General features: G+C 36.9%; 2 protein-coding genes across 5 annotated transcripts in view; one reads left to right on the forward strand and one right to left on the reverse strand.

The window, feature by feature from the left end:
- ITGB3BP (integrin subunit beta 3 binding protein) overlaps window positions 1–1,607 on the forward strand; it is a 64,554-nt gene extending 62,947 nt beyond the window's left edge. For both annotated transcript variants that reach the window (XM_029948339.1, XM_029948340.1), the window contains one exon: window positions 647–1,607. The gene's annotated coding sequence lies outside the window, so the exon portion shown is untranslated. The remainder of the gene's footprint in view (window positions 1–646) is intronic.
- A 2,139-nt stretch (window positions 1,608–3,746) lies between these two features.
- The window catches only part of ALG6 (ALG6 alpha-1,3-glucosyltransferase), a 64,741-nt gene continuing 41,779 nt past the window's right edge, over window positions 3,747–26,708 (reverse strand). For all 3 annotated transcript variants that reach the window (XM_029948336.1, XM_029948337.1, XM_029948335.1), the window contains exons 10-15: window positions 24,497–24,582; window positions 22,343–22,427; window positions 18,171–18,241; window positions 10,701–10,769; window positions 10,375–10,573; window positions 3,747–4,936 (exon numbers count right to left, since the gene is read on the reverse strand). In XM_029948336.1, coding sequence (XP_029804196.1) covers window positions 4,739–4,936; window positions 10,375–10,573; window positions 10,701–10,769; window positions 18,171–18,241; window positions 22,343–22,427; window positions 24,497–24,582 — 708 coding nt within the window. In that variant the 3' untranslated portion in view covers window positions 3,747–4,738. The remainder of the gene's footprint in view (window positions 4,937–10,374; window positions 10,574–10,700; window positions 10,770–18,170; window positions 18,242–22,342; window positions 22,428–24,496; window positions 24,583–26,708) is intronic.

The raw sequence follows: 26,708 nt of genomic DNA on the forward strand, positions 1-26,708 counted from the left end.
ATATGTGGACTTTCATAAATAGGGAAACACAGGGGCCTGCCGTGCAGTACTTCACAGCTGCCAATGTGAGCACGAATGGGGTATTTCAGGGGTGAAAGGCCCACATGCCCTATGGGAAATATGTCATTTGCCAATCGCTGCTCTTATCAAAGACTTCCTCTCACACAAAGGCAAATGACAAGAACTTCTCACCAAAGCATGACAAGAACTTCTGCCACCACTAGGAGTCCCCAGAGGGACACTCTCTGAATAGGAATGTCGGTAGATACAGTCTCTTTTTTTGGGGGGCAGCTGTTGGAAGAAACACCTGCTGAAAGGCCCTTAAGGCTTACGGACAAAAGGCATGTAGATTTTGGTGTTTTCAGGAAGAAGGTCATGTAGGAATTTTAGAAATCTCTCAGAAGTATCTCAGATAAATCTTCACATAAAGTGAAGAGTGTGATGTCTGGGTAATCATATTGACAGTTATTTGTGAAGGTGAATCTTGCTTGGAAGACTCAAAAATAAGCAAATGAGAGATTACCAATATCTAAACTGGGTACCAGATTACACGGTAAATAGGTGTTTAAGTCATTTTTTAAGTAGTTTATGAAATGCATGTTAATTTGGAAACTAACTCTTAACAGTCATCTTTTATATCTTGCAGATATTTAGAGGAAATGCACTTACTATGGACACCAACTTCTTCTGCATCTGCCTGATCATATTTAAAGGAACAGAAGAAATGTTTGTAATTAATCTGCCCAGTAAATACCAGATCATAGCACGAGGCAGGTGCGTGTCTAGATAAAATTTCTTGCAGCTAATTTAAACTTTCTACACATAGTGGTAGATAATCTCAATGTAAATAATACATTTCTTCTTGACCCTTTAATGTAAGCCAACATGTAGAAGAAGATCTTGACTTCATTTCTGTACCACATACACTCCTGTATACTTTCAGCATTTATGAATAGACTTAAATCATTTATAAAAATGGCACCTGTGGTAAAACTGTATGTTTTAAAACTCAGAATAAATTTAATGATGAGTGGAATTAGGTACCACTTTCCCATTTAAAGCCCCAGGTGTATATTAATTAGATTTTTTTGAACTTATAAAATTTTTCCAGAAGTTTATTGTATAGCCAACTATCTCAGGGATGAGTTTTTATTAATAATACTCTAGTTATTCCTATGTTTGTACAGAAAAACTATTTCAATATTTTAAAACTTTTATACCTCCTATTATAAAATAGTGGAATGCATTTTTCAGTACAAACATTTTAAAATATGAAGTTGTTCTTAAACTGAACTACACACTCTACGAAATTAAAAGAAAAAGGACCTTTCTTATGGGTATGTGATCCCTTCCAAATGGTTTTGAAGCATTAACTTAAACTTCTGTTTTTCTGTGGTGTTATTTTGTATTACACTCATCTGTACTCTCACAGGATGTGTTATAAGTTGATAACATTGTTTTTTAAAATTCTGTATTTTTCTTTGACCACTTCTGCAGGGGAGAAAAATGCTATTCCCTTGCTACTTGCCCTAAGTCTTGATAAAATTTGTGGAAGATACTACTGTATCAGGAAAATAAAAATACTCTTATGAAAATCTGAAACAAAATTTAACTTGAGTTTGAAAATAACTGATTTTCCATTTAGAAAAATTTCAGATTCACTTCTTAAAATGAGTTTTTAAAAACTATTAAATAACATAGATACCAAATAGTAACCCAATTAACTATTAAACCTAATTGCCTTCACTAATGACTTTATTGATACTATTTAAATAAGACTTTTAAAATAATCTGCTAAATATTAAGAACACTTTGTGATACAGTCCTTATAATAGGACATTACCTAAAATACCCCCAAAAGGATAATTCCTTTGTGTTCTAGCATTGAAAACTAACTTTAGGATGTAAAGCCAAAGCATATAAGCTTACATTAGTCAGGAAATAAAGGGTTAAGAAGTAGATTGGTTTCATATGTAATACAAGTTACGTAGGTATGTGCTTAATGCTATTAAATCAGTTACTGTGTGTTTGACCCCTTGATATACTAAGCTTTTGCCTTTCAGAACAGCTGGGTCGGCTAAGAATCATTTCCCAGTCCTCTTCATTGTAGATCAGATGACTCTCGCTTTATCACCCTTGGAGGCCACATGAAGGACAAAGCAGAAAGATCCACACACAAAACTAATGTTTATGTGGGGGAAGGAGGGGTGCAGCATGGAGGAAGGCGGGGGATACACTTGGCTCTGATCTTCCAATGAACATAACAGAAGAGAGGCCAATTGAGACTTAAAACCCGTTACTCCAACCATTATTTAGTTACATCCTATCCATCTTTTACTCCTTCTATTGAACAGAGAGGCTCCTTTGGCTGTCTTGACTTTAGTAAATGTTTCACTCACTTAGTTGTGGTTTATCATTTGGACAGAATGCTACATCTGGGATTTTTCTCCCCTCCTTAAGGCCTCAAGGGAAAATGGCTTCTGTATGCTTCATATTTGATACATGAACATACACCCTGTTCTCTTCATTTTAAGAAGCAAACCTAAGTTCATTGGCAACATAGAAAACTGCATTTCTCAGAAGAGCCCTTCCCTCTAAAATGAACTTGAAAATAACTTAGAAGGGTTCATCTTTTTGACAGGTAGATTAGTGAAGTAAGAAATCTTTAATATTTTTGCATTACCTAAATATCTTTAGATATCCCCAAAATCCTGAGTGTCATTGAGAGAAATACTTTGGAATTGCCTATTTCTGTGATTTTAATTCATCACTGGACTGTTTTTTGGTTTTTTTAATCTTTTAGTGTTTATTTTTGAGAGAGAGGGAGAGAGGGAAAGTGGGGGCGAGAGGGTGAGAGAGAACAAAGCAGGGGAGAGGCAGAGAGAGAGAGGAAGACATAGAATCCAAAGCAGGCTCCAGGCTCTGAGCTGTCAGCACAAACCCCAACACAGGGCTCGAACCCACAAACTGTGAGATCATGACGTGAGCCAAAGTCAGACACTTAACTGAATGAGCCATCCAGGCGCCTCCATGTTTGGTATTTTGGAACTTATCCCTGTAAGTTCAAAGTGGACTCTTCTTAAATTGGTTTTTAATGATATTCAGAGCTACTTATAATTGCTGAAAGTCTCCATAAAAGCTACAGTGTTGCTGTGATTAGATTAAACCATCTGGCAAATGTATATTTAAAGAGTTTGCCCATAACATTCCTTGAATATGGGTATATTCTATTTTATTAATATTTACATAATACTTTTACTTTCAAATAATGTTTCTTGGTTTCAGTTATTTAGAAGTTAGAACTTTCTCATCAATGATTTAAATCAACATCCTGTGTTAAAACTATGTATGCTATTACAAAAAATAAAAAATAAAAAAATAGGACTACACCAGCCAGCCAAGATGCTGACATTTGGGCACAGTGATTACAGATGGTGACCATGGACAGCGAAGTTCCTGCTGATTCGGCAGTGATTCAAGGCTGCTTTTCTGTGCTGACCTGCCCTTTGAGTCTTTATGCACATTTGCTTCAAAAAAGAAATACTTCCTGATTTTTGCTTTGTCTAAGCCTACTTCCTTTATCAGACTTAGAAACACATACCTTCTTGTATCAGCCTGTGGCTGTCCATATCTAGAACCAAATTTTCTTTGTATATATGTGTTCACTGTTTTAAAATATATCACCACTTAGTCAATATACTTTAATGGCTGTCTTGGGAAAGAAATATATTCATTAAAAACATAGGTTGATGTGAAAATAATTGTTTTATTCTGATCACAGAAAGAGAACATTTTACATAAGAAACCATAACGTGAATATGATACATTATTTTTACCAATTGAACATGATAGTAAAGATGAGCTTCTACTAACATAGAATGATACATTATTAACAGACCCAAGTCATATGAATCAAGGCTATAGAAGTGGTCATCTTGAACCATGTCATAACAACAACAACAACAAAAAAGATCAGAAGGATGAAACCCTGCATAAGACCATTTAACTTAAACAGAATGATCCTAGAAGTTTAGAATTAGGGATCATGAGTAATTAAAAAGACCTCACACAAACCACTTAGATTTAAATTCAAGAAAATTCACTGTTAAATTGCATTTAAGTAAATCAGCATTTTTGAAAAAAAAAATAACATGGTTTAATCTTTCTGCCTCTTAAAAAGAAATTCAGATTTGTACATGTAATTAGGTAGGCATGTTCAAACCTCAAGCAGTTTAAATTGCCTTATCACAGTAATTTATAAGATTATCACAAATTTAATCCCTGAGATATAATTTCTTAAGAATGAAATACACAATACTTACATTCTAAGGAAGGAAAATTAAATTTAAATACCAAAATTAGTAATTTCCTTTAAAAAGAAGGGCTAAATTCTCCCAGTAAGCTCACTGGATTTGCAGATTTTTTTAAGACAACAAACTGTAGAGTAGATTTCCTGAGTAAACACTGGGATTAACGGCATTTTCTCTTATTTTCCCACTTGGATAACTGAATATTACAGAACTACAGTATGTCTTGGCCGCTCAATAGTTAGAAAATAAAAGCCTCCACTGGATTTGGGTCCCCACATACATTTATTTTATATAGACAACAATGACTTTTCACCACCTTTCTCCTGTAATGCCATGATTCTCAAAAAGGTAATTTTATTTATACACAGCAGAAAGTTCAGAAAACCTTTAAGTACTTTAAACATTTTCACATGTGTTTGGAAATACAGCTAGTTGATTTTCTTCTGATTTCTTCCACCTTTGGAATCCCACATGATTATAATGTTAAAATATACCAAGAAGAACAGGAAATGCAAGCAGGATACAAAACAAACCAGTACAGAAAATAAGTCCGGTAATTTTTGAGGAGGATCCAGTGTGACTGTCATCAGTGTCAGGAGTACCATAGTGATGACTGAGACAAGAAACTACAAGGGGGGAAAAAACAAATCACTGAGTAATATAAAAGATAAAACGCAGAGTACTGGTAACACTTACTTACAGCATTAAGTGAGCAGAACTGAAGGTGACGGGGCGGGGGGGACTCCAATGCCTTCTACTGGGGGATCTCCTCCTGGGCACACTTCAGACCAACTAAATCCGTTTTGAGGGTAGGCCTCAGGATTTAAAGCCTTCTAAGTGATTCCCATGTGCAGCCTAAGCCTGAGAATTCCTATCATACTTAATACCACCCAAGTACTTAAAAGTTACCTGGAACAGACACTGCTGCTAGTCAGGGTTAAATTGAGGCCGTGCTCCAGGACCCTGCATCCTTATAGGATATAAAGTTCTAAGCTAATCTAAGAACCCATCTATAAAAAAGTCTTCCATGGCAAATTGAGAATAATATTTCATATTCATGCAACATTCAATGAACTAATGCTGTAGTAAGTCATGGTGGGGCATATGAAAGAAAATGTAATCTGGCCTCAAAGAGTTTTCAATTTAATTAGGGAAATAAATGCATGAACTAGTTAAATAAAATCACAAGGTCACATTTTATTAAAAGCCAAAATGAGTTGTAAAAATACTGCATTGTAATTGTATAGCAGTTTTCTTTAGTACACTGTACAAAAGAACTTTCGGCAGTGATGGACATGTTCTATACCTTATACTTCAAAAGAGTAACTGTTAATCACATGTGGCTGCTGAGCATCTGAAATGTGCCTGTTGCAACTGAGTTGGATTTTTTATTTTAATAAGTTTAAATTTTAATATGTCTAGTGGCTACCATATTGGACAGTTTAGCTCTAGACTGTGGGCTCCTTTAAGACAAGGACCAGTCAGGTCTTACTCATTTTATCCCTGGGATAGCAAATACACAGAAGCTGTTTAAGTAAATATTCTAAGCAAGAAGTAAGAAACCATTCATTGTTGGTGACTTTCATGAAGAGGGTGGGACATAAATGGAACCCTAAAGTAATTTTAATGGTTATAACAGGATTTAAAGACCTGAATAGAGTATGCAGCACTCATTTCAGATGGAAGCTTAGGGACAGAACCAAGAGGGCTCACAAACAGGTACAAATAGACTGTGAATACCCTCCAAAAGGAAAATCCCTGAGTCAACCTCAGTGAAAAGTGAAAACTTCTAACTTGAGTTGAAATCATCAAATTGAAAGGTTCAAACTTAAGAAATATGAGACTGATCGAAATGTCATGATACTACGATCCTGTATCAGTGTTACGGGACATGCTAGCATTCCTCCCATTTTAAACAAACTCTAGCTATTACCCCATTTGTCTGCTCGTATTTACAGCAAAGTTTCCCAAACGAGTTGCCTATAACTTAATGCATCCAATTCTCCTCCCATTTCATTAGTGAATCCACCCCAATTAGACTTTCACCTCAGTTGCTCCAATGAAACTACCCTGATCAAAGATCCATAATGACTTCCACTGTACTAAATCCAATGGTTATTTCTTATCTTATTCGATCTCTCAACAGCATCTGAAATAGCACATTACTCCCATCTCCCTGACACACTTCCTTCACTTGACTTACACAACACCATACTCTCCTGGTTTCCTCCAACCTCAGTTAATCCTTCCCAGACAATTCTGCTGTTCCTTATGTCCCCTACCTCTAGTATCCCAAGGCTCAGTACTTAGTCCTCTTCTGTACTCACACCTTTTGTGAGCTCATCCAGCTGGACCTCTCTCCATTAAATTCCAGACTCATATTCAAATAGACATGCAATAAGCATCTAAAACTATGTGTACAAGCTATCCTTAATAAGATTTACAGGTAACTTCTCATCAGAAAACACTGAGGCCACAAGGCAGTAAGATGGATGACACTCAAATTGCCTGCTGAAAGAAAAGGACAAGAATTCTATTTCTAGCAAAAACTCCCGTCAAAAATGAAGGAAAAGTCATCATAAAACACCGCTGATAGATTTGAAAACACTGAAATAATACAAAGTATGTTCTCTAAACACCCTGGAATTTAGTTTTTTAATGTTTATTTTTGAGAGACAGAGTGCTAGCAGGGAAGGGGCAAAGAAAGAGGGAGACACAGAATCTGCAGCTGGCTCTAGGCTCTGAGCCGTCAGCACAGAGCCCAGTGTGGGGCTTGAACTCACTAACCACAAGATCATGACCGGAGCCAAAGTCAGTTAACTAACTGAGCCATGGTGGTGTTCCATAAACATATTGGAATTAAATGAGAATACAAAATAGGAAGAAATCTAGAAAATCCCCAAATAGAAACTGAACAAGTTTCTAAGTAATTCATGAACCAAAGAAGAAATCATAATGGAAATGGACTATATTTTTAATTGAATAGAAAAACAAATGTTGAAACTTATCAAAAGCTGCCTTAATATGACATAGGAGAATTTATAGGTTTGAATGCCTCTATAAAAATGGAAGAAAAACTTTAAATCAATCACCTGATTTTGAACTTTAAGAAACTAAAGAGTAAACCAAACCAAAGGAAGCATGAGAAAGAATAAAATTAGAACCAAATCAATGAAATAGAAAATATAAAACCAGGGCACCTGGGTGGCTCAACTGGTTAAAGTGTCTGACTCTTGATTTTGGTTCAGGTCACGACCTCACAGTTTGTGAGTTCAAGCCCCGCATCAGGCTCTGTACTGACAATTTCACACCCTAGACCCTACTTCAGATTCTGTATCTCCCTCCCTCTCTGCCCCCTCCCCCACTCACGCTCTTTAAAAATAAATAAACATTAAAAAAATTTTTTTAAAGGTCAGGTTTATTTGTATATAGTAGCAACTAACATTATAAAAACAAAATTAAGAAAACAATTCTATTTACAAAAACATCATAAAGAATACTTAGAAAAAAATTTAACATAAGTATTTACGACCTATACACTGAAAAGTATACTGTTGAAGGAAATTAAAGACTATCTAAATAAATGGAAATATATCCTATGTTTATGGAAGACTAAATCTTACTAAGATGGCAATATTCTACAAATTAATATACAGAATCAAAGTAATCCTTATCAAAATCTCAGCTGGGTTTTTGGACAAACTCACACACTGATGTGAAAAATATGGAACATAAAATAGCTAAACAATCATGAGAAAGAACAGAGTTGGAGGACTCACATCCTGAATTTTAAGACAAACTACAGAGCTACAGTAATGAACACAGTGTAGTAATGGCATAATGATACACATATGGATTGGTGGAATAGAATTCAGAGTCCAGCAAGAAACCCTTTCATTTAGTATCAATTGATTTTCAACAAAAGTATCAACACAATTCATTGCACTGGAACAACTGAATAAAGTTAGACTCCTACCTCACAGCATATACAAAAATTAACTCAAAAAGAATCAATGACCTAAAAATCAAACATTTCTTTTAAGATTTTATTTATAAGTAATCTCTACACCCAATTGTGGGGCTCAACCTCACAACCCAGAGGTCAAGAGTTACATGCTCCTCCAACTGAGCCAGCCAGGCACCCCCTCAAGATAAAACTCTTAAAACATAAGAGTAATTCTTCATGACCTTTACACAGGGGCATCTGGCTGACTCAGTATAATATGCAACGCTTGAACTCAGGGTCATGAGTTCAAACATCAGGATGGATATAAAACTTATGTTAAAAAAAAAGGCACAAACAAAAAACAAAGAAATAAGCATACTGGACTTCATAAAAATAAAAAAAAACTTTCATGCTGGAAACAATACCATTAAGAAGTGAAGGAACAACCTACAGACTAGGAAAAAAATATCTGCAAGTCATATCTAGTAAGGGACCTGTATCAAGAATATATAAAGAACTCTTACAACTAAAAATAAAAAGACAACGCAATTAAAAATGGGCACAAGATTTGAATAAGCATTTCTTCAAAGAAGATACACAAATGGCCAATAAGCAAATAAAAAGATGCTCAACATCATTAATAACTAGGAAGCCAGAAATCAAAACCTCAATGAGATTTCACTCCCACCAGGACGGCTATAATAAGAAAGACAGTAACAACAAGTGCTGTCAAGAATATGGAGATATCAGAACCCTCATACTCATATATTGCCGGTGGGAATGTAGAATCATGTAGCACTTTGGCCAACAGTTTCTCACAATGTTAAACAGAGAATTACCACTCCTAAGCGTACATTCAAGGGAAATGAAAACAATGTGCTGATAAACTTATACACAGACCTTCACAGCACCACTATTCACAATAGCCAAAAAGTGGGATCAACCTAATGCCCATCAACTGATGAATAAACAAAATGTGCTATATCTATTAAAATGGAATATAATATGGCAATAAGAGATAATGAAGTACTGATGCATGCTACAACACAGATGAACACTATGCTAAGTGAAAGTAGTGAGTCACAAAAGACTATATTTTCTGTGATTCCATGTTACGGACTGAACTATGTCCCTGCAAAATTCATATGTTACAGCCCCAACCCCAATGTGACTACATTTGGAATCAGAAACTTTAGGAAGCTTAAATGAGGTCATAAGGATGGGACCCTAATTTGATAGGACCAGTGTCCTTATAAGAAGAGAAAGAGAAAAAAATATTTTAATTTTAAACTTTTTTTTTTTAATGTTTTATTTATTTTGATACAAAGAGAGACAGAGCACGAGAGGAGGAGGGGGAGAGAGAGAAGGAAACACAGAACCAGAAGCAGGCTCCAGGCTCTGAGCTAGCTGTCAGCACAGAGCCTGATGCGGGGCTCGAACCCACGAACGTGAGACCTGACCTGAGCCAAAGTCGGAGGCTCAACTGACTGAGCCACCCAGGCGCCCCAATATTTTAATTTTAAAATAAATTTTAAAAATAAATAAAAAGAAGAGGAAGAGACACCACAGAACTCTCTACACACCCACACAAAGAAGCCATATGAGGACACAGCAAGGTTGCCTATAACCCAGAAACAGAGGCGTCACCACAAACCTTGATGAGGCACCTTGGTTTTGCACTTCTAGCCTCTAGAACTGTAAGAAAATAAATTTCTGTTGTTTCAGCCATCCGGCCTGTGGCGCTTTGCCGCTACGGCAGCCCTGGCAGAATAATACATTCCATTTATATGAAATGTCCAGATAGGCAAACATATAGGTACAGAAAGTAGATTACTGGCTGTCCAAGGCGGGAGATTAGAGTGGAATGGAAAGTGGCTGCTAATGGAAACAGGGTTCCTTTTTGGGGTGATGGAGATAGTCTAAAATTAGATCATCGTCATGGTTGTACAACTCTACATACATACTTAAAACCACTGAATTGCACACTTTACATGGGTGGACTTTATGGGTGAATTTAGATGAATTATATCTCAAAAAAGCTATAAAAGAAAAAAGGTATTACTTTTTTTTTAAATAGTGCCATGCTAAGTACCATTCCTTAAAAACTGAACAACTTACCAAATATTGTATAATTCTGGAAAGAAATGTAAAATATGGAAGATATTTCCTAACAGAAAGGGAAAAGGATTTCAACTGAAGTTCTTCTTCAGAAGTCTTTTCAAATATTGAAAAGGACGTTGCACAAGCTATAAAAAATGCCATCGTTGTCACAACTAAGGGCATTAGCAGTCCATCCTTCAACAGAAGAGGTAGCATGCTGTAAGAGAAAACAGAAAAAACATCAGAAGAGAGTTGCCAGTTCAAACCACATCACTTTGAAACAAGTTTTAAATGCGTTTATAAGAAGTATGCTGAAAATACTATATGAATATAGTTTGACTCACCTAAATGTTGACACAAGTAAAAACCAGGTAGACATAAAAGGAATTTCACTTAAAACTAAGCAGACTGGTCTAAAATGATAAAGAAAAAACATTTTAATCTGACAGAACAGAATTTTAGTTCTTGTGAAAAATATAAATACATTTAATCTGTCTGATCTTTGGAGTAGCTAAACAAATTTAAAAAAACAGCCAGTAAGGTCTTCATATGGATCACTGATTCATTTTTTTTATAACTATCAATCCAAACTACGTGAGTCTAAACACAGAAGGTATCTACTCCTCACAATAACTGAAAAACTGCTTCTTCCAATACTCCGCTAATGGAACATTTTTTTTTCTGTCCTACAAACAGAGCTTAAAGAATGGATCAGATAAATAGATCCAAACGTTCAGAGAGAGAGCTTTTCCATGTTTCATCCCCCGTGGGAAATAAATCAATTCCCAGTATAGTGGTATTCAGACTTCTTTGGTATGGTCCTCCATGTTACATATTACTATGTAACAAGCTGATAATGGTAGAATAAAAGAAAAGAGGAAAAATAAGTAGGAAGCAGCTACAAGAAAAGAGGAATAGTATACACAGGAAAAGAGGAATAGTATAGGAAGAGGAAGCATAATGCCAATAAAAGTAACCAATGGCTTTATCACAGAGTTTAGGGTTATGGGTTCCAACTCTGTAACCTTATCACCATCCTTGGTTTCATTACCTTCTGGATCTAACTGTGGCAATGCTTGAGAAGAAGGGGCCTGAGTCTTAGTCCCATCTCTGCCATTTACTATATGACCTTGAACAAATGTTTAATTTAGCCTTTTTTCTTATGTATAAATGGAAATAATAGTAATACCTTGTTTTATTAAGTAGCTGAAAGAACTCAAGTATTATCTGATTTTTTAAATAAAATAACTTTACTAATGATGGTGGTTGCTGAATATTTGTTGTTACTATTATTTTGGGTCTCCTTATTTTAGAAGGTTTGAGCATTCTCCTCCTTTCTTGGAAGGATAACTTTCCCCCATATCAACTAGCATATAAGATGTAAGGCCTGTGTTTACAAACTAATTGAAAACTACTGCACTAAAATAAAATATTAGAGGACTTTCAATTTCACTGCTTGATGCTTTTTAAATCAGAATGTATTTATTTTTAAAACATTCATATAGTAGGTGCTCAATAAACATGATTTTCTCTTTCTGGGCCATACTCTTTCCCATTTATTTATTCAATATTCACTTACTGAATATAAGCATTTATGGAAAACTTATGTACAAGCACTACTCTGGAAGGAATACAAAGAGGAATATAACTCAGCCCTTAAACACAAGGTACTTAATATTTATAATCAAGCAACAAAATCCCCTGCATCCTCAACCTCTTCTCTGAATCTTTCCCCTTATCGCCTGTTCAAAACAAACCCTGGCTCCCTCCCACTGAGGAAAATGCTGCCCCTCTGCCCTCTCAGCTGTGCCTGTTTGTTTCTACAGCCTTCAAACAAGTGGACCCAGAGGGAGACTGCATCCTTGCTCTTCATCACTTCTTCCACACCAGTTCTCCCTCTCTCCGCCATAACAGTCTCCACCTTTGAATCTCATGTCATCAGATTTCCTCCCTATTAGTCCTCATCTTTGTTATCATCCACCAACCACAAGGGTCACTTCCCTCATTACCCAATCATTTCAACTCCTTACTCATTGTCACCCTCTCCAACCCTACTCCTCTTAATTCCTGGCAATTTTTACATAGTCATAAGCGATCTTCCAACATCCTGACATCTCGTTGGCTGGAGCTCCTCTCTTCTGGTGATCTCATTTTCATCCCTATGCCTTAGGGTCACACTCAGAACTACAACCCCTCCATAACCACAAACCATCAACTGCATCCTGACCACCAGCTCCTTTTTCAGCACTCCAAACTCCAACAATCTTTGGATCCCATCAAGACTTTCAATCTATTATTCCTACCACCTTTTCACTTTGTCTCACTCCTTTGAGGTCTTTCCCCGTTCTTAACCAGTTTAAATTCTAAGGTCAACCATTATAGTCACCCCCATGCATTCACTTGTAAGCCATGAGCAAGCTCATTATCCTCACTAAACAAAACCACAAACCTGGAAAGACCCAACTCTCCTCTTGTACTTATTCCAACTATAGTGAGGAACTGCTCTGAGGAAAACATTCACCCACACTATTCTCACTTTAAATATATGATCATGATATTCAAGTGTCCAACACCTACTGTATATTTCTCTAGTCTGTTCACATTCTGTGTCTCCTTAGAAAAATAATTCACACGTTCTCTCTCATAATCCCAACACCTCCAACCCATGCTTGCCTAATGACTTGGCTTTCCACCTCACAGAGAACACTGAAGCCATTAAAAGAACTTTCACAGAAGCCACCATCACCGTCTGCTCTCTCTCCAGCATCTGTACCAATATACCCCGTTCCCTCTTTTCATTAAAATGAAAAACTCATGTATCTGTCCAATGCCATTCCTTCCATTTGTGCTCCAGGTCCTACCCCACCTCCCTTTCCAAGGGATTTGCTCCAACAACTCTTACCACCCTCCTCTATCATCAGTGATCCCTCTCTACTGACCATCCCCACACCATTAGTTCTCCTGTCTTAAAACAAACAACAGGGGTGCCTGGGTAGCTCAGTCGGTCGAGCATCTGACTCTTGATTCCTGCTCAGGTCATGATCTCACAGTTTGCGGGTTTGAGCCCTACATTGGGCTCTGTGCTGACAGTGTAGAGCCTGCCTAGGATTCTCTTTCTCCCTCTCTCTGCCCCTCCCCCACTCACTCTCTCTCACAAAAATAAACATTAAAAAAACACCTCACTTTACTTTCTCTAACAGCTGTTGCTCTTATTTTTCCTCCCCTTTTCAGCAAAACTCACCTAAAGAAACTATCTCACACCATGTACAAAAATTAACTCAAAATGGATCAAAGGCCTAAATATAAGATCTATATTCAGGCGCGCCTGGGTGGCTCAGTCGTTTGAGCATCCAACTTCGACTCAGGTCATGATCTCACTGTTCGTGGGTTCAAGCCCACATCGGGCTCTGTGCTGACAGCTCAGAGCCTAGAGCCTGCTTGAGATTCTGTGTCTCTCTCTCTGCCCCTCCCCTGTTGGCACTCTGTCTCTCTCTCAAAATAAATACACACAAAAAAATTTTTTAAAGAAAAGAAAAGATCACATTCTTAAAATTCTCAGAAATAACATGAGATAAGTCTTTATTACCTTGGATTGGCAATGGTTTGTTAGATCTGACACCAAAGCCCAAACAGCAAAACAAATAATAGATAAATTGAACTTAAGCAAAATTTAAAACTTTTTGAAGATTTTAAAACTTTAAAAAAAAAGGTCCACAGTACTAGTTATTAGGGAAATGCAAATCAGAAGCACAATGAAATACCACTTCATACGACTAGGATGGTGGAAAAAAGAAAAATAACAAGAGCTGGAAAGGCTGTAGAGAAACTGGAACCTCATACATTACATTACTGGTAGGAATACAAGATGGTACAGCTGCTGCGGAAAAGTTTGATGGTTCCTCAATCAGCTAATATAGAATTACTATATGACCCAGAAATCTCACTCCTGGGTATAGACTCCAGAGTACTGGGGCACCTTGGTGGCTCAGTCAGTTAAGCATCACTCTTCATTTCCATTCAGGTCATGATCTCATGGTTTGTGGGACTGAGCCCCACATCAGGCTCTGTGCTGACAGCTAAGAGCCTACTTGGGATTCTCTCTTCCTCTCTCTCTGCCCCTTCCCCCTTCTGCACACATGCTCTCTTGCTCGCTCGCTCTCTCAAAATAAATAAACTTAAAGAATACTTAAATGTTCAAACAGAAACTTGTGTAGGAATGTTCATAGTGGCACTATTCACAATAACCAAAAGGTGGAAACCCAAACGTTCACCAATTGATGCATGGATGAACAAAATGTAGTAAATCCGTACAATGCAATATGATTCAGGCATACAAATGAACACTGATATATGCTACAACATGGATTAACCTTGAAAATATTACATAAAAGAGGTCAGGCACAAAAAGCCACATATTGTATGATTCCAATTACATGAAATACACAAAATTAGTTCTACTTTAATTTTTTGAGGAACTTACATAGTGTTTTCCATGGTGGCTGTACCACTTTACATTCCCAACAAGAATGTACCGTGTTCCCTTTCTCCCACATCCTTACCAGTACTTGTTCTCTCTTGTCTGTTTGATAAGAACCACTCTGACAGGCGAAAGTGATATCTCATTATGGTTTTGATTTGCATTTTCCTGATGACTCATGATGTTGAGCATCTTTTCATGCACCTGTTGTATATCTTTTTTGGGAAAATACCTTTTAAGGTCCTTTGCCCATTTTCAATTAAATTGGTTTTTTTTTTACTGAGTTTGTAGGAATTCTTTATATATTTTGGATATTAACTCCTAATCAAGTATATGGTTTGCAAATATTTTCTCCCATTCCACAGGTTGCCTTTTCATTTTGTTAATCATTTCTTTTGATATACAGAGGCCTTTTAGTTTAATTTCATCACACTTACTTATTTTTGCTTTGTTGCTTGTGTTTTTGGTGTCATATCTAAAAAATCATGCCAAGACCATGTCAAGGAGTTTTTCCCTATGTTGTCTTTTAGGAGTTTTATGGTTTCAGGTCTTGCATTTAAGTCTTATTATTAAGTGGGGGGGGGAGGGAGAGCGGTAGAGGGAGAGAGAATCTTAAGCAGGCTTCATACTCAACAAAGAACCCAACGCAGGGCTTGATCCCATGACCCTGGGATCATGACCTGATCCTAAAGAGTCAGATGCTCAACCGAGCCACCCAGGCACCCCACATTTAAGTCTTTACTCCATTTCAAGTTAATTTTTGCAAACGGTGTATGATAGGTGACTCATGTTCTTAAATACCTTCTTTAGTCAGCTTCCAGGATACAAACCTTGTGGTTTTTCATTCTACATCCTTAGCCGTTCCTATTTGCCTTGTTCTCCTATGACCTCTTAACACTGTGTGGCCCAGGACTCAGCCCCTGGTACTCTTCTCTGGATATATTCACTCCTTGATGATCTCATCCAGTCTCATGACTTTGTCCTCTCTACTGACAAACTACTGAATTTCTATCTTTAGCTCAAACTACTCTCTACAGAACTCCAGTCATATATCCAACCTAAATTTATATCTAAATACTAACCCAATAATCTCTCTGCTTCAATGTCCAAAGATCTGTCCAACACTGAACTTGGCCTCACAAGGTCTACATCTAGCCTAATCCTGTTTCACTGGCATCTTCCCCATTTCAGTTGATCACGATTCAATCCTTCCAATTCCAAGCCAAAAACCATTGACACACCTCTGATTTTTCTTTCTCTCTCACACGCTACATACAAATCATCAGAAAGCCTTCTGGTTCTATTTATAAATCCATAATGACCACTTCTCACTTCTTCCACTATCACTATCTTGGTCCCAGTCACCAGCACCTCTCACCTGGATTATGGTAACAGCCTTCTAATGGTTTCTGTGTTTACTTGCTCCGTACAATCTATTCTCAACCTGCAGTGAGAATGAGCCTTTTATTTTTGGGGGGGCTTTACTGAGGTATAATTGATATACAAAGAATCACCATATTTAATGTGTATAATTTGATAAGCAGAGTGGATCCTCTTAAAACATCAAGTCAGATCATGCTTATTCCCCAACACCCTTCCAAGGCTCCCCACTTCCTTTGGAATAAAAGCCAAGGTTTCTAATGTGGCCTTACAAGCTTATAGAATTTAAACCTGTTACCTCTTTAACTTCACCTTCTATTACCCCCAACCTTGACCACTCCATTCTGCCACCTTTCCATTCTGTTGTTCACTAAACATACCAGACATACTCCCATCTTCAGGCCTTCACACAGGCTGTTCCCTTCATCTAGAATGTAATTATTCCAAATATCCACACAGCTAATTTCCTCACCATCTCCAGTCCTCTCAAATGTCTCCTCAATGAGGCCTACTTAGCTATATTAAGATTACAACCTGTACTTGTTCCTGTACCCCCACCTCCAAAACTCCCAACTTCCCTTACCCTGTTTTATTTCTCCCTCATGGCCTTTGTTACCTTCTCACACACTATTTAATTTCTTATATTTATTAGTGTCTGTCCTTGAGAATGAAAGCTAAGAAAGTCGGAATTTTTGTGTTTTGTTCATAGATAACATACCAAGTGTGCGGAACGGTACCTGGCAACCAGTAGACACTCACTGAACATTTATTGAATGATATATCTGCTTAATGATAGATTAGCTAGGACCAGGTCAAGAAAAACTTTTAATGCTAACTTTAAAATATTTTATCAAAGTTATATTAAAGCCATGCACTGTTATAAATGCCATAAGTACAGTTGTAGAGCAGAAGCTCCAAGAAATTCAGGGCCCAAGAGCTACTATGAATGGTCAGATGACAGGTCACTGAATGGACTGCCTTTGTATGGGATAGAAATTCTGGGGAATTTGAAAGCAAACCTTTCCACAGTTCCATCCCCTGGCACTAGGAATTTGTGGAAGGTCAGCCAAGCCTCACTTAATAATGGTAGGAACTAACTCAGGTTTAGACTGTGAAGGATGCAACTATGCTGTCCTCCTAGTCTGCAATGATGTGAGACAGTTTTGTTCCAAGCAAAGAAGCCTTCCACATAGGCCAGCCCAGCACAGCGCAGGCTCTGCACTGAGATTTGAGTCCAAAGTTCTACCTAATAAAAGCAATACTTTTTCCATTTGTCATTGGTTATTCTGTCCATGGCTCTTCCACAGGAACCTAGCAAATACAGGATATGCATGGAATAGTCAAAGGCTGGGACTGATCTAGGGCAGGATTCAAGTATTCCAATGTGTTTTGGGCAAACACTATTTTAATATTGGGATAATATATCCCCACTGTCACCCAGTATCTATGATGACCAGGAAAAAATGCTAATGCTCTTAAAGTAATGTGATTAGGAATGGCCAACTTGGTCTAAACAAAGGTTTTGACAAAAGAAACAGAATGGAGCCAACATATGAAAGCCCCTGAAAAGGTGAAAGAACAGAGAACAAACCTACTAAAGAGATGTGGAAATGAATGAAATGAAAAAGGCAAAGATGATAAACAGGCTCCCATCTGAGGAAAAGCTCTTCAGAAGACATATTTTTATTAGCATATAAAAAATATATACATATGAAGAAATAGAAATAAGTATGTCAGTAATAATTCTATGAGGCCTTTTCAGTTTAAAATATTATATTTTATAAAGAAGTAAAGGTGCAAGAAATCATTCTGGAAAAATACAATGTTATGAATAATTTTGTCCACCTACATAACATTTGTCACTTAGGTGATAATATGTAGGTAACAAATTTATGTATATATTATAAACACATATTAATAAATAAATAAAACACATACTTGAAACATTTTTACTTACAATGATACCAAGAGAATGGACTTTTCATGTACTTGGAAGGAAAATAAAAAGAATGATAGTGCACAGCTAACCTTTAAGGAAAAACAGGGGAGAATGAGACATAACAACTTGTCAACCATAAATGCAGTTTAATTATGAATGTAAAGGGAAATCATTTTAAGTAAAATATTAAACTTTTTTTAATGTTTTATTTTTGAGAGAGAGAGAGAGCGTGAGCAGGGGAGGGTCAGAGAGAGAAGGAGACACAGAATCCGAAGACAGGCTCCAGGCTCTGAGCTAGGTGTCAGCACAGAGCCCAATGTGGGGCTCAAACCCATGAACCGTGAGATCATGCATGACCTGAGCCGAAGTCAGACGCTTAACTGACTCAGCCACCCAGGCGCCCATTAAGTAAAATTTTAAAACTTAATGTAGCTTCTGTCTAGAAGGAAAATACCTACACAACACTAATACGCATAATTTTATTCAAACTTCATAAAACATTTTTTAAAAAAACTGATTATAAAGTTATACTTGACCATCTAAAACAAGTTCTTTCAGACTAAGTTATGAATAAACAAAACTACTAAATACTTCAGACACAACAATCATACCTTCATCCTCCCTTGGAATCTCTGACAATTTATATTAAAAAGCGTCGAAGAAGAGATTCAAAATCTAAAACTGACAAAAGAAATCTATTTTTCTTTAATGTTTATTTTTGAGAGCCAAAGAGAGAGCACAAGCCAGGGAGAGGTAGAGAGAGAGGGAGACACAGAATCTGAAGCAGGCTCCATGCTCTGTGCTGTCAGCACAGAGCCAAACGCAGGGCTCGAACTGACGAACCGTGAGATCATGACCCAAGCCAAAGTCAGATGCTTGACTGACTGAGCCAACCAGGCACCCCTATTTCAGTGTTTTTAAAAATGTACATTTCAATCAAATATATTAAATATTTTGTAAAGTAATCATTTGTTATTTGGGGGTTTTAATTAAAATTATTTAGATCTATTTTCAGAATGTTCGATCTGCATATTGGACATCTACCTACACAAATCCAGCCCAGAGCAAATCCTTTCTACACCACCTTCTAAATACAGTCACTACCCACTTCTCTCCACTGCGCTCTGCTGATGGTGGCAGAGTGGTCTAAGTCACACTCACCTTCCTCTTGGACTCCTGCAATAGCCTCCTAACTAGTAACACTCTTGCCTCCTTACAGTTCATTGTATACTCAGCCACTACACCAGATCATGTAAATTTCCCTATTTAAAATCCTCAGTTAGCTTCCCATGAACACTAAGAATCAAATCCAAACTCTTATCTGGGTCCTGCCTTCCTCTTCCAGTCTATTTCTTACTGCCTCCCTCCCTCACTTCATATCAGCCATTTCATAACTGTTTATGTTCGAACATACCAAATGTGTTCTTGCTTTAAAGAAAAACATTTCATCAAGTCAGAGCAGAGATCTTCTTGTGAATGGCTCCTTCTGGCTATTCAGTTCTAGGCTCAAATGTCACCTAGAAAGGCCTTCCCTTACCCAATCTAACCAAATCTACCAGCACCTTTTCACCTAACACTATTTTCTTCATAGCCCTCATTACTCCCAGATATTTTCTGGCTAACAGATCTATTTTGTTGATTATCCTTCTCCTGCCACTAGCACGAAAGACCCCAATTAAGAGAGCAGGGAGGTTACCTGTCACTCACTTACACACCAGTACCTACAAAAGAACCTCGTACATTAGAGGGCATTCAAAAGATATTACTTGAACAAATTAAAGACAATCACTTTGCTGCTATAGATATATTAGTGTTCATACTATCAGTTACCTCAACTATAGACTTATATTGAGAAATAATTCAATCTTTATTGAAAGGAAAACACTTTAAAATAATTATAATGGGAAATGACTTCAAAGTTCTCAGAAGTAATCAGTAAGAATTCAAAATATCATCAACACAAATAAAATTACAAAAGTCATTAATATAAATCTTTTTTAGCTTTTTAAACATAGTAGCTTATATTAAAACATAGCAAACAGGGGCACCTAGATAGATCAGTCGGTTAAGTGTTCAACTCGATTTAGGCTCAGGTCATGATCTGGGTTTGTGAGATTGAGCCCCACATTGGGCTCTGAGCTGCAGTGCAGAGCCTGTCAGAATCCCAAGTAGATTCTCTTTCCCTTTCTCTCTGCCCTTCCCCCACTCTCATTCATTCTCTCTCTCTCTCTCTCTCTCCCCTCACCACCCCAAAACAAATAAACTTAAAAAAATAGCAAACAATAAACTTTTGGAAAATAAGAGAAAATATTTTTTCTGGATTATAATCCTGAAAGTAATTACCTCTAAAACTGCTACAGTTACCTAAGTTCTGAAATTCCATTTGCTTATCTTTGAAATATACCTTTATTTAATATGTTATTTCCTAGAAAAATAACATAATCTTATGTAAGCTTGCAAATATTTCAGGTTAGGCCTACTGAAGACATCAGAGCATTACTAACCAGATTCCTTCTCTTCTAAAAGTCCTATAGAATATTAACTGTAGATGACTTAGAATGCTGAGTTCATTCTCAGAATGAAACAAGAGAAGCTGTCAATGAAAAGGTAATAAAAATGGAAAGAGAAATGAAACTCCTTTTTACACTGGTACTCATACAAACTTTTACAGTATTTACTATTATGCTTGTTTTCAAAATGCAATGTAAGTAAGTGGCAGTCCCAAAACTGAAACTCTAATTTCTAAATTGTTGTCCTCTTACAGGTCCCCTAAGAGTTTTGTTTTCATAAACTAAATTTTCTTGCTATTTTAAAAGATATTTTTAAAATGTCATGTTATAAAGGGAGCCTAGGTGGCTCAGTTGGTCAAGTGTCCAACTTCGGCTCAGGTCATGATCTCAGTTGATGAGTCTGAGTCCAGTGATGGGCTCTGCACTGACAATGCAGAACCTGCTTAGGATTCTCTCTTTCTCTCCCTCCCTGTCTCTCTGCCCCTCCCCTTCTTGTTCTGTGTGTCTCTCTCTGTCTCAGAATCAATAAATAAATTTAAAACAATTTTAAAAATGTCATTTAATAGATCAAGACACAAAGGAACAAAATTTTAAATACTGCAGAAATAAATACAACCAAGGAGGATATTGTGAACCCATTCAGGGACATCCTAAGTTGGAGGAAATACAACCAATTCATCTTCAAACTAACACAAGTCATCTTCCTAAAACAGGTATCTGTCCTCTCTCCTCCAAAATGTTTTTTGGCTCCTCTGGTGCACAAATCAAACCCCAACTTTTTCAATCCAACATTCAAGAAGGTCTTATCTAGTTTGATCCTCTTTGACTCATCTCTCACTATATCCTTTCCTAACCTCAACACACACACACACACACACACACACACACACACACACACACACACACATTCATTGTTTAATAACTATTATCAGCATTCCCTATCCTTTCCCACCTCTGTATCTTCAAGCTTTTTTTCCTCCTGCCTTGAATTCTCTTCTGCAATATAACCCCCTATTCCAAATCTTGCCCAGCTTTCAAAATTTGGCTCCAATGCCACTTATTCTAAGAAGCTGTCTAAAATCTGCCCCCAGGGACACTCGGGAGGCTCAGTCAGTTAAGCACCCAACTCTTGGTTTCGGCTCATGATCTCATGGTTTGTAAGATCAAGCCCCATATTGGGCTCTGTGCTGACAGCACAGAGCCTGCTTGGGATATTTTCTCTTTCTCTCTCTCTCTCTCTCTCTCTCTCTCATCCCTCCCCTGTTTGCTCTCTCACTCAAAATAAATTTAAAAACTTAAAAAAAATTTTTTTAATCTACTCCCAAAGTAATATCTCCTTTTCTCACACTACCACAACACTTGATGCATAATAGAACTTAATACCATCTGCTCTATAGCATAATTATTTAAGCATGTCTATCTTCACTCTTCTTTGTATTCCATCATTGACTAATACAAAGCAGAAATTAAGTAGATGTTGAATTAAACCAAAAGATTCTGATTATTCAGCCTAGTGTACAACACCTAAGTATGTCAGACACTCAATAAATGTTCACCAAATAAATAAATGTATTATTTCTCAGTCCAGTAAGTCCCATTCAGAGCAAGAAAATAATTATCTGTATTTTTAAAACATCAGTTGCAGTAAGAATTAAGTATTTACAGTAATAAGAAACTTACCAGAGTAAATCTGAATCCTTTGGAAGAGGGCTGAAGTGTTAATTTTATACATGCAGGAAGCAGGCTCAAAAACGTAAAACAAAAGCTGAAAAATGAATAAAAATAAAACATTTGTTTTCTTGGTAGCAGTATCTAATTAAAACAAGCATATATTTTTTAATATAATGATCACATTACTTATCACCTTAAAAATTTTTTTAATGTTTTATTTATTTTTGATACAGAGAGAGAGAGAGACAGAGCATGAGAGGGGGAGGGGCAGAGAGAGAAGGAGACACAGAATCGGAAGCAGGCTCCAGGCTCTGAGCTAGCTGTCAGCACAGAGCCTGACGTGGGGCTCGAACCCACGAACGTGAGATCTGACCTGAGCCGAAGTCAGAGGCTTAACCGACTGAGCCACCCAGGCACCCCACATTACTTATCACCTTAAGTTGATTTAAAATTAAAGTTTATTTTTATTTATTAAAACTTAAATTTAAGACCAAATAACATTCAAATAAAATCCATGCATTGAAATATTTACACTTTAATATATACATGATTATATAATATAGAAAATGTTACAATGTTTATGTTATTTATAGAAAAGATAAAAACCAGATAGCTAAAAGTCAATTATCAAACACTCAAAATAAGAAAACACAACCAGGTATAAAGGGACAATATGTAACACAAACAATCATAACATTTATTCACAAGAGAATCTCTCTGGCCCTCTTCTCACAAAAGTTAACTACCCGATTTTCAAGCCCATGATAAATCAGAAAGAACAAGTTAAAAAGGGAGTGGGCAGCTGCCAGAGTTTCTCCTAGTGATGGCTGATGAGCAAGGAGGAAAAGGAACTCAAGCAGATCCATCTGGAGCCATGCAGTACCATGGCAAACAGCTTTAGCAAGCCTTGAAGACAAGTATTAACAACACAATAACTGACTTTCCACCATTGGTGGCTTTATGGTGTGTCAACTCGGATTAGCTGAACCACAGTTCCCTGAATTCTTTCTCTAGTATGCTTCCCCCTACAGTGAGCTACACGGGATCTTCACAAAAGAAGGGGAGGACAGAGGGAGGCAGCACCCATTCTGCAGCGTGCACACATACACATTCTCCCAGTTATTCAAACACTAATCCTGGTGCTGCTGGGAAGAGATTTTGCAAATGTAATGAAAGTCCCTATTCAGTTGATTTTAAGATTCTTGAGATGCCTGACTTAATCAGTTGGAAGACTTTATTCGTTTTTTAAATGTTTATTTCTTTTGAGGAGAAAGAGCAGGGGAGGGGCAGAGAGAGGGAGAGAGAATCCAAAGCAGGCTCCACACTTAGTGTGGAGCCCCACATGGGGCTTGATCTCACAGCCATGAGATCATGACCTGAGCCAAAATCAAGAGTCAGATATTTAACCGACTGAGCCACCCAGGTGCCCCTGGAAGACTTTTAAAAGCAGCTTAGGCCTGGGGCACCTGGGTGGCTCAGTCGGTTAAATATCTGACTTCAGCTCAGTTTATGATGTCACGGTTCATGGGTTCAAGCTCCACATCCAGCTCTGTGCTGACAGATTCTGTAAAGCCTGCTTCAGATTCTGTGTCTCCCTCTGTCTCTCTGCCCCTCCCATACTTGTGGTCTCTCTCTCTCTCTTTCAAAAATAAATAAACAAACATTAAAAAGGAAAAAAAAGAGGGCTTATGCCTTCCCTAAACTCAAGATTCCAAAGAGCAACTGGGTTTGAATTGCTCTTCTTTCTCCTTAGATAATCCTTCTTGAATGCTTGCCTTGTGGACTTCCATGCTCTTCAGTCAGACCCCACAACTATATAAACCAAATCCATGTAATAAATTCACACACACCCACACACCTCCTACTGATTCTTCTCTGGCTGAACCCAGACTGATACACCACTGAGAATCAGGACCCTTCAAGATAATGTTTAATCCTATTTAGAAGACTTTGTTTAAGAGGGAGGGGAATAGGTAGCAATCCAGTCACATAAAATATTTCAAATAAAAGTTTTGTTGTAGAGAGGGACAGGTTTATGTTATGTGAAAAACTCACTAATGAAAAACATCTCATTCTCTAATGATGTCAGATAAATGAGTTATTACCATAACACTTTTAGAGAGAAGCTTATGTAGCATTATATACAAACTTTGTATCTCTCACCTGATTATTATCTGGAAGTGATGTGGCCAAATATCCTTGATCTTTAGAAAGATACTGAAGCTGCACCAAATATTGGCTACTTTATCCTGAAAAGAGATTTGTTAAGTTTTACATTCTGATATAATTGAAAGAAATATTAAACTCTATGAAGTACAGCCTAATAATCTCTGAACTTCTGAGACACAAAGCTCTTGTTCACAATTTTATAACTAAATTGATTAAACTCTCCATGGAGCACACACACAAATTTTTCATTTTTTGCAATGCAAACTGATGTATGTCACTAGCCAACCATAATCTAGACATTCCCAAGAAATGCTTATTATTTTTCAAACAATGGCACACTAGCCCTAAATACTGAAGTTATTCATCTTTGGAAATTTTTCTAGGAAATCTTATTTTTTTTCCTAATTTGTAAAACATATATTTTGACCCATTTTATCACATACCTGAAATTTTCTCAACTATAACCTACTAGCAACTAACAATGACAAGAGTTAATTGCTAATAAACCAAAGCATTTAAAGACATTAGCAGTTGTGGTAGGATCACTTTCAAAATTAAATTTGTAACTGCAGCTCTCTGCTCGTGAAACCCATCCTCTACACAGCTGCTTAACTCACAGCTGTGTAAGCATAACATCAAGGAAGCAGCCATCACTGACAACTGTACCATCTTCCTTCCCTCTGTCAGATCAAAGAAAATACTCTTCAGATTTTGAGAACAAGTGAATGGAGGTGACCAGCAACACTGTCAAACATGTATGATACTCATTTTTATAATTATCATGATAAATACTATTTCTGAAATGGAAAGCAAGGTAAATAACCAAGCAGCTTATTTGGAGAATTAAACTTTTCTTTAAATAGCCTTTAAGGTTAGAGGAAATATAAAGAAGTTAGGAACACAATTTTCAAAATTCAAACCATAGCTCTGCCATGTACAAGCTACATGAATCTCTAACCTCAGTTTTCTAAATTTTTTAAATCTTTATTTATTTTTGAAAATGAGCAAACGAGCAGGGGAGGGGCAGAGAAAGAGGGATACACAGAATCTAAAGCAGACTCCAGGCTCTGAGCTGTCAGCACACAGCCCGACATGGGGCTCAAACTCACAAACCTCAAGATCATGACCTGAGCCAAAGTTGGATGCTTAACTGACTGAGACACCCAGATCCCCCATCTGACCTCAGTTTTCTAATCTATAAAGGGGATACAATAGCTACCTCAGTCGGAGCTATTTTAAGAATCAAATAAAACCACCATGTGAAGTATGCAGCACCTAGTAAGAATGGTGACAATAATAGTGACTATTTGTGATTATCAGTATCAATTGCAGCAATAGCCCCATACAAGTTGACTTGTATCAACATACAAGTTGCACATTCCTGTTCCATCACAACACCAAACTCTTTCTTCATCTGTTTCAAAATGCTGGTTCCATCCTCTTATAGATCCACTGAAAGATAATCTAGAGCAACTGATATATTCAAAAATTAGAAAGATATATTGCTCTAATTCTTTTTAAAATAAATGTTTATCGGGGCGCCTGGGTGGCTCAGTCGGTTGAGCGTCCGACTTCGGCTCAGGTCAGATCTCACGTTTGTGGGTTTGAGCCCCACGTCGGGCTCTGTGCTGACAGCTCAGAGCCTGGAGCCTGCTTCAGATTCTGTGTCTCCCTCTCTCTCTCTGCCCCTCCCCCTCTCATGCTCTGTCTCTTTCTGTATCAAAAATAAATAAAACATTTAAAAAAGTTTAAAAAATAAATAAATAAAATAAAAGAAATGTTTATCAAAAGAAAATTATCTCTAAATATGTTGTCACTGTCTAACTTTATTAAAAAGCCTTTTTGTTTCAGAAAAATGGTTTGTTTAATTTTATTACTAAATCTAAATCATCAAATTATCCATGTAATAAAAGTTTAACAAGAGTGATTAAGCTAGCATTAAATGAAATGAAATGAAAGATTCTCATTAAAAATTACTATGGATGAAGGTTATACAAGGAATTATGAGATCCTGCTGAAGCAAACATGATTATTAGTTTAATAAATAATTTCCTAAGACTAAAAAGAGAATATAAACCAAAAAATTACAGAGCTGTTAACTTTGTACCTGCAATTTCTCATGATGTCTTTTGCTATGGATCCTATTATAAAAATGTATAATTGAATTATGGATTTCATGATGGCATAAATATTATCTATTCATTTA

Source organism: Suricata suricatta, chromosome 8 (assembly GCF_006229205.1).
Source record: "Suricata suricatta isolate VVHF042 chromosome 8, meerkat_22Aug2017_6uvM2_HiC, whole genome shotgun sequence".
In the NCBI taxonomy this organism is placed as follows: Eukaryota; Metazoa; Chordata; class Mammalia; order Carnivora; family Herpestidae; genus Suricata; species Suricata suricatta.